General features: G+C 43.0%; 1 protein-coding gene across 1 annotated transcript in view; it reads right to left on the bottom strand.

Annotated features, from left to right (window-relative positions):
- Positions 1-12,896, bottom strand: part of LOC139410636 (glutamate dehydrogenase, mitochondrial-like) — a 43,827-nt gene extending 30,931 nt beyond the window's left edge. Inside the window, exon 1 of the mRNA XM_071155988.1 lies at positions 12,289-12,896. Within this exon, the coding sequence (XP_071012089.1) occupies positions 12,289-12,691 (403 nt within the window). The 5' untranslated portion in view covers positions 12,692-12,896. The remainder of the gene's footprint in view (positions 1-12,288) is intronic.
- Between the last annotated feature and the right edge of the window lie 1,259 nt (positions 12,897-14,155).

The following is a 14,155-nucleotide window of genomic DNA, read 5'->3' as shown; positions in this document are numbered from 1 at the left end:
AACTTAATCTCCATTTCATACTTGGCCTCTCGTAGTTATTGCAGGTAGTCAGTTTTAACCAAGATGGAGCCGACCGAGAGGGCTGCCTCGCTTCTAGTCCTTACAAGCATTTTGCTACACTCGCAAAAACATCTGATAACCATGTGTATAAAGACCAATAACACTTGATTTGATTACTGCACAAAATGGTTGCAGTTACCCAGTGTCAGTCACAGTAGGTAAAGTTTCCATTCGTAGGATAGCCGGAGGCAAAGTCATTAATAGCCGTCGGGTGATTGGTTGAGGATTCTTGGGTGTGGGACATCACTCTGAGCCCTTTGCGGACAATTTCTCTCCCCCCGTATCTAAAACCAGTAGTAACCACCAACTTCAATGACAGTGATCATTGAATGACAGCAAAAAAAGGAACGTCCTCTCACTGTCAACTGCGTTTATTTTCAGCAAACTTAACATGTGTAAATATTTGTATGAACATAACAAGATTCAACAACTGAGACAAACTGAACAAGTTCCACAGACATGTGACTAATAGAAATTGAATAATGTTTCCCTGAACAAAGGGGTGGTCAAAATCAAAAGTATTAGTCAGTATCTGGTGTGGCCACCAGCTGCATTAAGTACAGCAGTGCATCTCCTTCTCATAGACTGCACCAGAATTGCCAGTTCTTGCTGTGAGATGTTACCCCACTCTTCCACCAAGGCACCTGCAAGTTCCTGGACATTTCTGGGGGGAGGGGGGCGGCTAGCCCTCACCCAGACGTGGTCCCAGACGTGCTCAATGGGATTGAGATTTCTTGCAGGAAATCACACACAGAACGAGCAGTATGGCTGGTGGCATTGTCATGCTGGAGGGTCATGTCAGGATGAGCCTGCAGGAAGGGTACCACATGAGGGAGGAGGATGTCTTCCCTGTAATGCACAGTGTTGAGATTGCCTGCAACAACAAGCTCAGTCCGCTGATGCTGTTACACACCGCCCCAGACCATGACGGACCCTCCACCTCCAAATTGATCCCGCTCCAGAGTACAGGCCTCGGTGTAATGCTCATTCCATTTGACGATAAATGCTAATCCGACCATCACACCTGGTGAGACAAAATCGCGACTCGTCAGTGAAGAGCACTTTTTGCCAGTCCTGTCTGGTCCAGCGACAGTGGGTTTGTGCCCATAGGCGACGTTGTTGCCGATGATGTCTGGTGAGGACCTTGCTTTACAACAGGCCTACAAGCCCCCAGTCCAGCCTCTCTCAGCCTATTGCGGACAGACTGAGCACTGATGGAGAGATTGTGCATTCCTGGTGTAACTCAGCAGTTGTTGTTGCCATTCTGTACCTAAGGTGTGATGTTCGGATGTGCCGATCCTGTGCAGGTGTTGTTACATGTGGTCTGCCACTGCAAGGACGATCAGCTGTCCGTCCTGTCTCCCTGTAGCGCTGTCTTAGGCGTCTTACAGTACGGACATTGCAATTTATTACCATGGCCACATCTGCAGTCCTCATGCCTCCTTGCAGCATGCCTAAGGCACGTTCATGCAGATGAGCAGGGACCTTGTGCATCTTTCTTTTTGTGTTTTTCAGAGTCAGTAGAAAGGCCTCTTTAGTGTCCTAAGTTTTCATAACTGTGACCTTAATTGCCTACCGTCTGTAAGCTGTTAGTGTCTTAACGACCGTTCCACAGGTGCATGTTCCTTAATTGTTTATGGTTCATTGAACAAGCATGGGAAACAGTGTAAACCCTTTACAACAAAGATCTGTGAAGTTATTTGGATTTTTATGAATTATCTTTGAAAGACAGGGTCCAGAAAAAAGGATGTTTCTTTTTTTGCTGAGTTTATGTGCAACTTATTGTTAGTTTATCCATTGTCCGCCGCATTTAAGAGGATAACTAACTTAAATGACTGAAATGTAGCCACTACTAGCCAACGAATTGTGGACTTCCTGTTCTTTAATACATTTGGGTCAACTTGCACATATCAAGCAACAGAGTTTGTGGAAAGGTAAAAATAACAATTAGTGAAAATAAAATTGATTGGTAGCTAGCTGGTGAGGCTTTTATTTTTTTCCACATTTAATTAAGCCGAAGCTGGGTTTCCTAAGTCGTTCTGTGCTTACTGCTAATGCCGGTGAGCAAGCTAAACAGAAGGCTTTGCAGTGCATCTGTATGATGTCACACAAGCAAGAAGGCCCAACAAATCACCAGATGTAACTCATGAATATTAATGACTTTGCCTACAGTTATCCTACGAAAGGAAATTTTGCTTACAGTAGAGCTCCGTAGAGAGGAGAGGCTTGCATGCGAGGGTGGTGAAACCACACCTCCGCCTAGCGCTATGGCTCACTGAGGGGATTTGATTAGGCTGAACCGGGTTGCACCAAGCTATGGGCTTGTAATGTGACTTACATTTTCAAACAAGTTTTTTTTCCCGGGAAGGCAGATTTTAAAAAAGCTAACACTTTTGAATAGGAACCCCAAGTAATTACTCCATGTGTCTGACATACATCACTTAATTTTTAGTCAACTTCACCATCGGCTTTGAATGGGGCAACCAGCTCACGCCTGGGTGGCAGCCAGGTGTTTAAACTAATAAAACGCTCTCACTCCTGAGACCGCGGGCCCCCCTCCACTCCTCTCCCCCACAATGAGGAAAAACATTGAGCTGAAAACTAAATGTGCTCCTGGCAGGACCGTCTTGTTCACTGACTCCTACCACTATATCAGGCAGGGGTACTCAAATAGTATAGTAGTATTTGCTATGGAGCGATGGGAAAATGTTGCCGTTTCAAAGATAATTTCCTGCAATTCTACAAATTGTCCATGCCTTATGGATCTTCATATGATACCAGGAGTGAAATCACGACCAAATTCCCAAAAAGTGACTTTTTTTTTTAATGGTCGGGACCCGCGGTCCGTAATGACCTCGTTTTGTGTCCGGATCAGGTCAGCAGACCACCTATAGAGCATGGCTGCTCTACACACAGGACCTCAAACTTTCCACTTCTGAAGACACTGAAGCTTTTAATAGCTGCATAAAGTGCAGGGTATTTATAATTAGTGCAACATGAGGCTGATGGTTCAAACTTGATGCAGAGAACTGGTTTTGGGAAGGTGTGCAATTCAAAAGCAGACCTAACAGGATTGTGATTGAAGTGTAATTTATTTCCAGAGGGAGAGAATTGTTTGATTGTGACTAGCTTCATCACCAACACTCTTTTAAGAAATCAGATTTCATCCAGATTTCAACCATCTGCCATAGGTCTACTGTAAGTCAGCTGACATATGGACATGGCTCAGAATCGACTAACATAACAGAATTGAGGTTCAAATTAGAAAAGCCACCTCAAATATTCAGGGAAATGTCATGTCTTCCTGTACCAAACTCAGGTCATCTTTGGACAGGGAGCCAAACAGAGAGATTCCAGTGCACCCATCAATACCAAGGCTCAGTGCCCAGAGATGTAATGCCAGAGAGTTTTCATTTAAATAACCGTGGCAGGTGCCAAAAATTATTCTAACACCGCCCCCGTCATCGCCAGTGCCAGCATTTCTGTACTATGGCTTTTACTCAATGGCTGGCTACTGGTGAACATTTTATTTAACTAGGAAAGTCAGTTAAGAACAAATTCTTATTTACAATGATGGCCTAGCTAGCCTAACAAGACTCAAGAAACAACAGGGTCTCAGTTTCTGGATCCCTAATTCATGGCATAAAGTTGAATACAGAGAAACTGGCTGACACCGTACATTTCACTGAGATGAGTGAGGCAAGCAGGCACTTAAGGTTCAAGAGTTCATATCCTCATCACAGGTTAAATATAGTAGGGCTGCCTCTGTCGGGGGTCATTCCAGTCTATGACAGGAGCAGCACAACACAATAGTCTCTCACCCCCCCCCCCCTGTTTTAGCCAACCCAGTAGCCACTGCAGCCTCCTCCCACGTAAAGGACTTATGCTCTCATCTCACACCACTACCTTATCCAGGTTTGGTTTTGACCAGCTCTGAGTTGGTCAGGTCTGGTCGAGTTTAATAATTGTAAAACTGGCACAACCCCATTATCCTTCCTTTAAAACAAACTCCAGAGAGACAAATGAGAGAAGCTACATGTAATTTGTTATTAAAAGTTCAGAACAAATCCTGAAGCTCCACACCAAGCTTTATACAATTCAGCCTGGACAGAAATTGAGGAAGAGAGCTGTCTGCTCTCTGAAAATGGAGCATGCACACTAGCATCACCTAGCAAGTTCAGCCCTAAGTGGTTCTTCATGTCATGCTTTGGTGATCTGCTAAATCGCATATTATTATAAATCATCAATGATCAATATCCAGCCTAAATCCTAAAGCGCCAATGTTCACACAGCCATACAAGGCTCTGCCCAGTTGAATAAACAAACCAACAACTGTACTGTCAGCATTCCTGTCCTGGGTGGAGTTCAAACTTCCATTCAACTGCACTAGATTTATGATTTTCCATTTTCAACCCTCTGAATTTGGGATTGTGATTCAGTCTATCTATTCTATTTCTATGGCTCAGTCATTTCTTGGCCCCTCGCGTGTAAATAATATGCTGACCTCAGTTCCAAACTTCCTATCAGGAGAGGCTATGCAGACACGCCTGGTGCCCAAATTGATGACGCAGGTCGTGCAGCTCAGAGTCCAGTGTGGCGACGAATGGATTCAGTTCAGTCAGTCGAGCAGTTTCCAGTTTATGCTGGCTAGCTGGCAACAGCAGCACCATGCCGTTAGTTAAAAGTTGTTACGTGTTTATTTAGATGTGCGAGGGAGAATTAACTTGTAGTATTGGTCACCATGACATGCCAATTAGCTAACTTAACGACAAGACGGTACGAATGAACCAGTACAACTACGTTGTACACGAGGTGGTTGCTCACGTGAGTTGCTTCCCACTGGGCAGCAGTTCTTTCCCACAGGCAGTGTTGACATGTTCGCGATTTTCCTGACAAATTGGGCTACTTTGAAAACGATGTCGCGGGTGAAAATGTATTGGTCACGGGTTTTTGGCGGTCGCCAAGGCGTTGATCTTAAAAATGTATATTTCACTGCTCCTTACTGTCAGGCAGTTAGACAGGCTGTTGCTGAGGGCCAGATGGGTGCATGTGTGTTGAGAGAGCACTAATTATTGGCTGAGTCACGTGAGCGGCAGGAGACGTTGACAACTTTTTACCAGTTGTAGGTAGGCTATTTAGATTATGTAGTAACCTATTTCCAAACCTTTTTCCATAAACCATTAAATACTGATGCACGTCAATAAGTAATGGAGACAAAGCACTGGAAAACGACTTTGGGCGCATTACATAAATCTGCTGGGTGGTTGCTTAAACTGCATTCTAATGTTGACTGCTTAAAGAAAACGGTATAAAGCCAGGTGCTTTATGGATGCTCAGTTCTTGGGTCTCCGGTGCTGCCAGAGTGGAAATTTGAAATGGAAGTTATGGAACTCCCTTGCGTTTTTTTTATGGGGAAAAAGTCCTCAATTAACTGAAATTAGGCTAAATGTGGAGAATTATACATTTGCCTCTGTTGGCCATCAAGTAGCCCATTAATGTATATGCCATTGTAGGCTACCATTTGATACAATAATTGTTGAAATTACGATATCACTGGAGTCATTGCAAATCAATTTCATGGAAGACCCATGACCTGAGTCAAAGACCCAGCTTTCTGACACTGGGTCCAACATTGTGCTCCAAAATGCCTTGGTATTCTCCTGATTTCATGATGCCATGCACACGTTCAAGGCACCCAGTGCCAGCAAAGTAACCCCAAAATGTCACTGAACCGACTCCTTGTTTGACTGTAGGGAAGGTGTTATTTTCTTTGTTTACAGAAAACAAAATGAAGCCTTCAGAGATGGTGTCCTTTACCAAAACAAAAAAAAACTCTTAATTTGGTTTAATCTGTCCACAGGACATTCTCCCAGAAGGTTTTTGGCATGTTCAGGTGCGTTTTGGCAAACTGCAGTCTGGCTTTCCTATGTCTTCCAGCAGTGGGGTCCTCCTGGGTCTCCTACCATATAACCCCCTTTCATTGAGTTGGCAAAGGATGGTACGAGTTAAACCTGTCATACCTTGTGTCTGAAAGTCAACTTGAATTTGTGTGGCAGTTGACTGAGGTGCTTTCTCCACCATTCAAGCAATCCAGCACTGCAATCTTCCATCAAGTTCTCTCGTGGCCACGTCCAGGGAGGTTGGCTACAGTGGCATGGGCCTTTAAACTTGTTGATAACATTATGTACGGTGGAAAAAGGAACATCAAGGTCTCTGGAGATGGACTTGAGATTGGCTACAATCTTGTCTGACATCAGATAATTCTCTGGTTTTCTTTCTTCTCTCCATGCTCATTGTGGTACACAAAGCAGGAGAAGGAATAATTTTCTCTATTCAAACTGGTTGAATGTGATTAGTATGTTGCAGGTACCTGCAACTCCCCAATAGGCAAGTTCAATTCCAACGTAAAGGAAAATCACCTGCTTGAAATCTAATTATTTCTAACTACTTCTAGAAGGTGCCAATATTGTCTTGGCCATTTTAGGATTTCTTTGTGGAATAAGCTAAGATTTGGTCAATTATTCTGATTTTGTTTAGTTCAACTGCACACCGAAGACATATGTGGACACCATTTTTTTAAAAATTAAACCGTTTTCTGGAAGAAATGGTGCATTATTTGAAAAAAGTGCAAGGTTTCCAATGTTTTGGGCCAAGACTGTAGAATAAGTTAGGATAGCCTACCATTTGTCCCATCTCATTTAATTGGACACACTTCACAGTAGTAAATACACTGCTCAAAAAAATAAAGGGAACACTTAAACAACACAATGTAACTCCAAGTCAATCACACTTCTGTGAAATCAAACTATCCACTTAGGAAGCAACACTGATTGACAATACATTTCATATGCTGTTGTGCAAATGGAATAGACAACAGGTGGAAATTATAGGCAATTAGCAAGACACCCCCAATAAAGGAGTGGTTCTGCAGGTGGTGACCACAGACCACTTCTCAGTTCCTATGCTTCCTGGCTGATGTTTTGGTCACTTTTGAATGCTGGCGGTGCTTTCACTCTAGTGGTAGCATGAGACGGAGTCTACAACCCACACAAGTGGCTCAGGTAGTGCAGCTCATCCAGGATGGTACATCAATGCGAGCTGTGGCAAGAAGGTTTGCTGTGTCTGTCAGCGTAGTGTCCAGAGCACAGAGGCACTACCAGGAGACAGGCCAGTACATCAGGAGACGTGGAGGAGGCCGTAGGAGGGCAACAACCCAGCAGCAGGACCGCTACCTCCGCCTTTGTGCAAGGAGGAGCACTGCCAGAGCCCTGCAAAATGACCTCCAGCAGGCCACAAATGTGCATGTGTCTGCTCAAACGGTCAGAAGCTTTTATAATTTCAAGTGTCCGACAGGCAGCGCGGTATTTAACAGATGAACAGTCAGTTGATCTTTTGCATTGAAGTGTGTAGGTCTACTGTAGTTTACATTTTTTTCAGAGTAAACCAAGAAAAACAATTGTTTTTTCTAATTTGTTATAGCTATAAGGGCACGTAAATGTGCCTCATTTTGCCAACATCTCTCATTTGTTGATGGCACTGGCTGCGCCAGGTCAGATCTGAATGCATAAGGATGTCCATTAAAATGTTCCCTGTCATGTTGTCTGATGCCAAATTTTCTTAAAAGAAACTCAAATGGCATATACTTAATGGATTTTTGAATATTCACATGGAAATATGTCGCCAAATGGATGGAAACCTAGCTATAGACACCCTAAAGGCAAATGCAAAAGTCCAGTGTCACTTTGATTATGGCTGATTATGGATGGTTCACCAGCTGGCCCAAACATCTAAAGAATAAGCTACATGTCAAACAAGCTGGTGAGAATTGTACCCCCTCCTACTCATCTGGGAGGTTGAGCATTTTGCCATCTCTGTTATGGTATATGTATTTTTGTCAAAAAAATATATGAAAAAATAGGGACTACAATGGAAATAAGTGACCTTGTCTGTGGTGGTCGGCGAACCCTCAACCTTCTGGCCTGTAGTCCTGCGTGGCATCGACTGTGCCACAAAAGCATGCTGAAGTGGCAAAGTCGATATCCAGGGTCGCTACAGTTGGTCATAAACATTATGAGTTAATTATATGAGAGGGGAGGGTATTCAATGTATTTTACAGTAAAAGGTGAAAATATTTGGAATGTTTAGGAGGGGGGTGCATTTTGTTTATGACACCTTGAGTTGGACCAGCCCCTTAAATTTTGATCTGACGCTTAGGCCGCAGGTGTGTCCATATAGTGTCTCCCCTTCCAATCAGCTACCACCACAGACAGAAGGGGTAATCCAGATACTTCACAGGGGCGGTAAAGCTGAGGCATCCGTTTAGAATGTTTTCTCACCACCAAAATATGACCGACCGGCTGGATTCGGTGTTATGTAGCAACATTTTAAATGCTGTTTTTTACATTGGATAAAAGTAGCAACTCAATTGTATATCATACACTACTGTTGAGGAACAATGGGAAAGTCATTCTGCTTTGAAAGTTGATAAACTTGTAACCTCACCTTTGAGAAAATGGCCCTTGATTGTTTTGGTACCTACTGGAGAGCACTTCTTTGTCTAAACCCATTCAGCATCGTTCACACCCTCTTAAGCCAGCCCCACCCATCTCTTTAAGGATTCACATGTTAGGCCATGTACTAATGTACTAAACAACCAAAGATATCAAAACTAAAGGTTGGCTTATAATATGGGTGTGTTCGTAAATGTAATCTTCTAAACAGCTTCCGAGGCTTCTAAACAGCTTCTACCCCCAAGCCATAAGACTCCTGAACATCTAATCAAATGGCTACCCAGAATATTTGTATTGACCCCCCCCCCCCCCCCCCCCACACACACACACACTGCTGTTATTATCGATGCATAGTCACTTTAATAACTCTACCTACATGTACATATTACCTCAATACATTGACTCTGTACCGGTACCCCCTGTATATAGCTCTGCTATTATTTACTGCTGCTCTTTAAATATTTGTTATTCTTATCTTTTTTTTTGTATTTTCTTAAAACTGCATTGTTGGTTAGGGGCTTGTAAGTAAGCATTTCACTGTAAGGTCTACCTACACCTGTTGTATTCGGCACATGTGACAAATAAAATGTGATTTGATTTGAGTGCCAGTGTGTGCCCTGGGCATTTGTAAACTCAGAGCACTGTCAGGTTGGCCATTCGTAAATTCGGAGCCGTTTCGCTCTCGGAGCATTCAGAGCACACACTGGTCGCTCTGGCCGAAAAGTAGGGTTGATCCGAGTGTTCTGACCTAACAGTCAAGCACCCAAGCTAACTGGCTAACATTGGCTAGCTACCTACAGACACAAATGAGAGAACATCTCACTGACCATTTTACTTGCCCTAGCAGAGCAGGTTAGGCTGTTATGTTATCCAGAGCGTTGGTGACAGCAGCTGTGTTGCTGGTAATAATTTCATTATGCTTTTTTGCCAACGTTTACTGACACTGGCCATATTCAACGGGTGTTGAGCGTTCGTAATTCATCAGATATTCTGCGAATTTAGGGAAAGCGAATTTAGGGAAAGGGAAAATACCTAGTCAGTTGTTCAACTGAAATGTGTCTTCCGTATTTAACCCAACCCCTCTGCCTTGATCGACATCTTCGACGCAGGGGGAACAGTGGATTACCTGCCTTGCTCAGGGGCAAAACAACAGATTTTTTTTTACCTTGTCAGCTCGGGGATTCGATCCAGCAAACTTTTGGTTACTGGCCCATAACTCTCTAACCACTAGGCAACAGTTGTCACAGTGACATCAAACATTCTATCGAAATAGTTACTTGCATAGTGGAGTCTTGTTTAGACATGTAGCTAGCTAGCTAAACAATTAACCATAATCCCAACTCATAACGTTACTACCCTGCATGAATTTGAAGGTAGCTAACCAACCAGGTTCAATGTTAGCTAACTAACATTAGGCCATAACTAGCAATGCGAATGGCTCTGAGATACAAATAATATTACTACACAGATCATACACGTAACGTTAGCTAACTAGCCAGCCAGCTAACGGTAGCTAACAGTACACTAACTTGAAGCGAATACAACTGACAAAATTAGAAACGTGTCAAATCTGAAAATGTAGCTAGCTAGACTCTTTTACCCGTTTGCTTCTCCCTCTCTGTCACAGATGTCACTGTTCCCATTAGTTTTAAGATGTAATCCGGAAACGGGTGTTTTATACAACAGCCTTCTGTGTGTTATCTTTTACTCAGTCTGCATATTTGCAATCAAATGTCACAATCTTCTCCATCTTCTTAGCTATCAGACTCTAATTCCACTGATTTCAAAACTCGTTCCTCCAGAAAGTGGAGAGCAACACTTATGCAGTTCTACTACATGATAACTTTCAAAAAAGCCATGTTAGAAAGGATTACCTACACATACTGATTACCTACACATTTATTTTATTTATTTAAATTTTTATTTGTATTTACAGACGGCATACAAGTTTGTTATTAATGCACATGAAAGTTCACATGTTCCAGAAGGCATTTCTTCTAAAAAAAACTATTTTGATAAAAAAATAATTGTTTACATTCAAATGGCGCTCTTGTGAAGTAGTGATGCATGACATACACCTAGTTTCCTGAAACGAGTCACAAATATGGTAGTGAGAGGAAGTCCAGTCGTGGATAGTGGGAGGGGATGGAACACGGTGAAACTGTGCTGACATTCTGCAAATGTTCTCAACGATGAAACATCTGATCACAATACATTTTTCTGTTCTCAAAACTGAATCTGTTATGAACACAGTGCCCTATATTTTAGACTTGATGCTTTGTCAGTTTTTAAAAAATTGCAATGTTTAGGAGTGCAAGGTCAAATTGAGTTTGTGCACATGCGCACTTCCGAGGCAGCGTTCCCTAACGGAAATATGCAAATATATTCTACAATGCGCCAATAGGATCTAGCTTGTGCTTCGCCCACCTCCTTGCTTGTTCTGCCCACTATGCTCCCATTGAAAAACGACACAGATTAACTATTTGCTACCACTAAAGTGGTATAAAGTGTCCGTTTCCGGTTCAGGGATACAGTATTTTCAACCTACTTTTCGTTTCCCTGGGTATCACACAGTTCGATGTGAGGGAAATGGAGTCGCTAGAGAAAGCAAGAACAAGATGGTTGCCAGGAGTAGTGCAGTAATATCATAAGGATACGTATACTTGAAAACAGAGGAGGAATGGAGAGAAAAAGAGAGGGAGAGGAGGTCTAAGAGAGAGGGAAGAAGAGGGTGAACTTGAGTCCGATAAGAAATGTTGAAAAAAGGATGCTTTTAAAGATTTTTTTAATAGAAATTGTAAGCAGAGGGAGCTGAAGACAGGAGGAGTATCGGAGGAAGTATCGGAGGTGATAGGTGTGGTGAAGTTATCGGAGACCAAGGTATGCGCCAAGGGTCAGAAAAAAGATGAGTCAGACAGTAGGAGTGAAGTTTATGGAAAAAGTGTACTCTTGCCTTTTAGCTGATCCATTTTTGGTTTCATGGTGGGTGAAGAAAAGAGATGTGTAATGTGGAATCGGTGAGGGTAACCAGAAGTGGTCTAGTGATAATCGTTTGTGTTTCTGTTGGTATATATATAAAAATCAAGCAAAGTATAAGGGAGTTGTACTCCAGTCTAGTAGGTGGCGGTAATGCAACAAATTGGATGCCAACCGCAGTTAAACCTCATAGAAGAAGACAAAAGAAGATAGGCCCCTGCAACCTCAGATGCTAATTTGCCCGGTGACTGACGAAAGACCTTTTGTGCATCAGCTTTCGTTTTATATTTTGATTTATTACATCATAATTGTACATGGAGTACCTAGCAACAGAATACGGTTGTACGTGTGTCATAACTTATCTAGCTAGCTTAGTGATGGATAGCTAAGGTACCTAGTTAAAAAATTAACTAGTTAGTAATTAAGCCAATGCATATTACCTTAAGGTGGTAACGTTAACGTAAGTTAGCTATGTGGATTTGCGTGGCCCCCCGGGGGGGCATGATTTGACTGTCAAAGTAGCTAGCAAGACATGGAAACCAGCCGCTTCCTCACACAAAGTAGTTTTAAAAGTCAATATTAGCGAGCTAGCATCGAAACATACGTAGCTTAGGAAAGTTTGAAAATATTTGAACCATCTGTACAGGAGTTGACAGGCTGGCGAACATGCTAGTTACAGTGTCAGCTTTAGCACTGTTTGATCCCACGCCCCTTCACTGTCATTTCACTTTCCCCGCTTTACCTCCTTTACAGGGGGTCCTGTGTTGGCTGTGCTGGGCACGATACCCCTCAATCACCTCCCATTCGCCGTTGTCTCGCTTGATGGGGAACGATACACTCAGTATATGGTTGCAGGGCTTGATAATCTTGAGAATTCCGCGAACTCTGTGTCTCTTCTGCACTGGCGTCTCCTTGTTCTTGAGGTCCTCCACCAGTTTGTCCTCAACAATATTAGCACCGCGGTCAAAGAATCCCTCCACCATTTTAAAGAAGTTGGGGTCATCTGCATCTTTCTCTCCCACGACCTCGCTGTAGTGGCGCACCCTCATCAACGACGCGGTAACTGGAAGAGCCGACTCAACACATCCCGAGGCCAGAGCACTGCTTGCACCACGAGTAAGTAATTCTCCGAAATATCTGTACATTTTTAACTGAGGTAGCGGGTTAGTAACGAATGATATTCAAAGAAAAGTGAAGGCAAACCAAAAACTTATAACAAGACAACGGCTTGTCCTGTCCCGTTTCGAATTGATCTTACAGCAGTCATACGTCCCCTTTCTTGTTTTAAAGGCAGGCGTGTTTGTGTGGATTCCCACCTCACTGGGGAGGGTTCCACTTGAACGCGCATGCAAATTATGCGCGCCTCCGCGACAATTTTTTTGCGCTCCCTGGCGTTTTCAGCAGGACGCAACGTTCAGATATAAATGTGTGAAATTCATAAGGAATCACATCAGGCTAGTCTATTCATAGCATTTATATCTGCAACGTTCCACAATGTTTTCGTACTGAACATGGCCTGGTTGTTTTGACATTGATTCAAGCAAAATGTCAAAAACGTGTGTGTAATCCTGCACAGTGAATGATGTGGTAGAGAGTTAATTTGTATTTGTAGAAATGAGTTGGAGTATGTTCAAGGGTGTGGGGTATACAGGAAGTACCGAATTATGGAAAATAAATGGATTGAGATACACATTTTGGGTCTTCAAAATTGTTATCTTGAACTGCAGCACCCTTAGATTGCTCCCAAGCCCCCCTCAAAAGTTCTCTGTCACTTTGAAAGACAGCAGGTTCACCCATGGGAAGGGAGTAACGTTAGAGAGCACTGAATAAAATATATTCCATATGCTCAGTTACATTTAGTTATTTTGCATCACAGAGGGAAGGAGACTTGCAGACTGTAGCAGTTGTAGAAACCATCAAAGTCATACACCACGACATCACAATTTTTAGGAATGAACGCCAAGGCAGACGGTGTCCCTTAGTAAGTAAGACGCTGCACATTGGTGTGTTTTATGGGTGTCTCCCTGACGTCATAGGTTGGCAGGGAAGAAGGGTGTCGTGTCACATCTGTGCCAGTGACGCCCAATCTGACGTCTAGATGTAGATCTAGCACCCCAAGCATTTGTCGTCAGGCGACGTCTTTTCATATTTGGCCAAAACATAGACATTCAGATTTGGTCCAGACCAGCCTTGATTTAGTCCAAACATGGACGTCTATGATCGGTTGGTCTGGAAAGGAACAAATCTGAACCAATCATAGACATCTATGTTTCACAAGTTTTGACAGTAGAGCACAGCAGATAACAGTACATTTGACATTTTAGTAATTTAGCAGATGCTTTTATCCAGAGCGACTTACAGTAGTGAGTGCATACATTTTCATACTGGTCCCCCCATGGGAATCGAACCCACAACCATGACATTGCAAGCGCCGTGCTCTACCAACTGAATTACAACTGAGCTACACAGTACATTACAGTACACCAGGGATGGGCAACTTTGATGGAGGTCGGGGCCACAAAAAAATCTGAATTCAACCTTAGTGGCTCGGGGTCAGTATACGCACATCCAAACCCACACATGCAGGTCAGAACCCTCTTGAAAGCAGA

Source organism: Oncorhynchus clarkii, chromosome 1 (genome assembly GCF_045791955.1).
Source record: "Oncorhynchus clarkii lewisi isolate Uvic-CL-2024 chromosome 1, UVic_Ocla_1.0, whole genome shotgun sequence".
Taxonomy (NCBI): Eukaryota; Metazoa; Chordata; class Actinopteri; order Salmoniformes; family Salmonidae; genus Oncorhynchus; species Oncorhynchus clarkii.
Note: the sequence above shows the minus strand (reverse complement) of the source record. Positions and strands in the feature narration are given on the sequence as shown.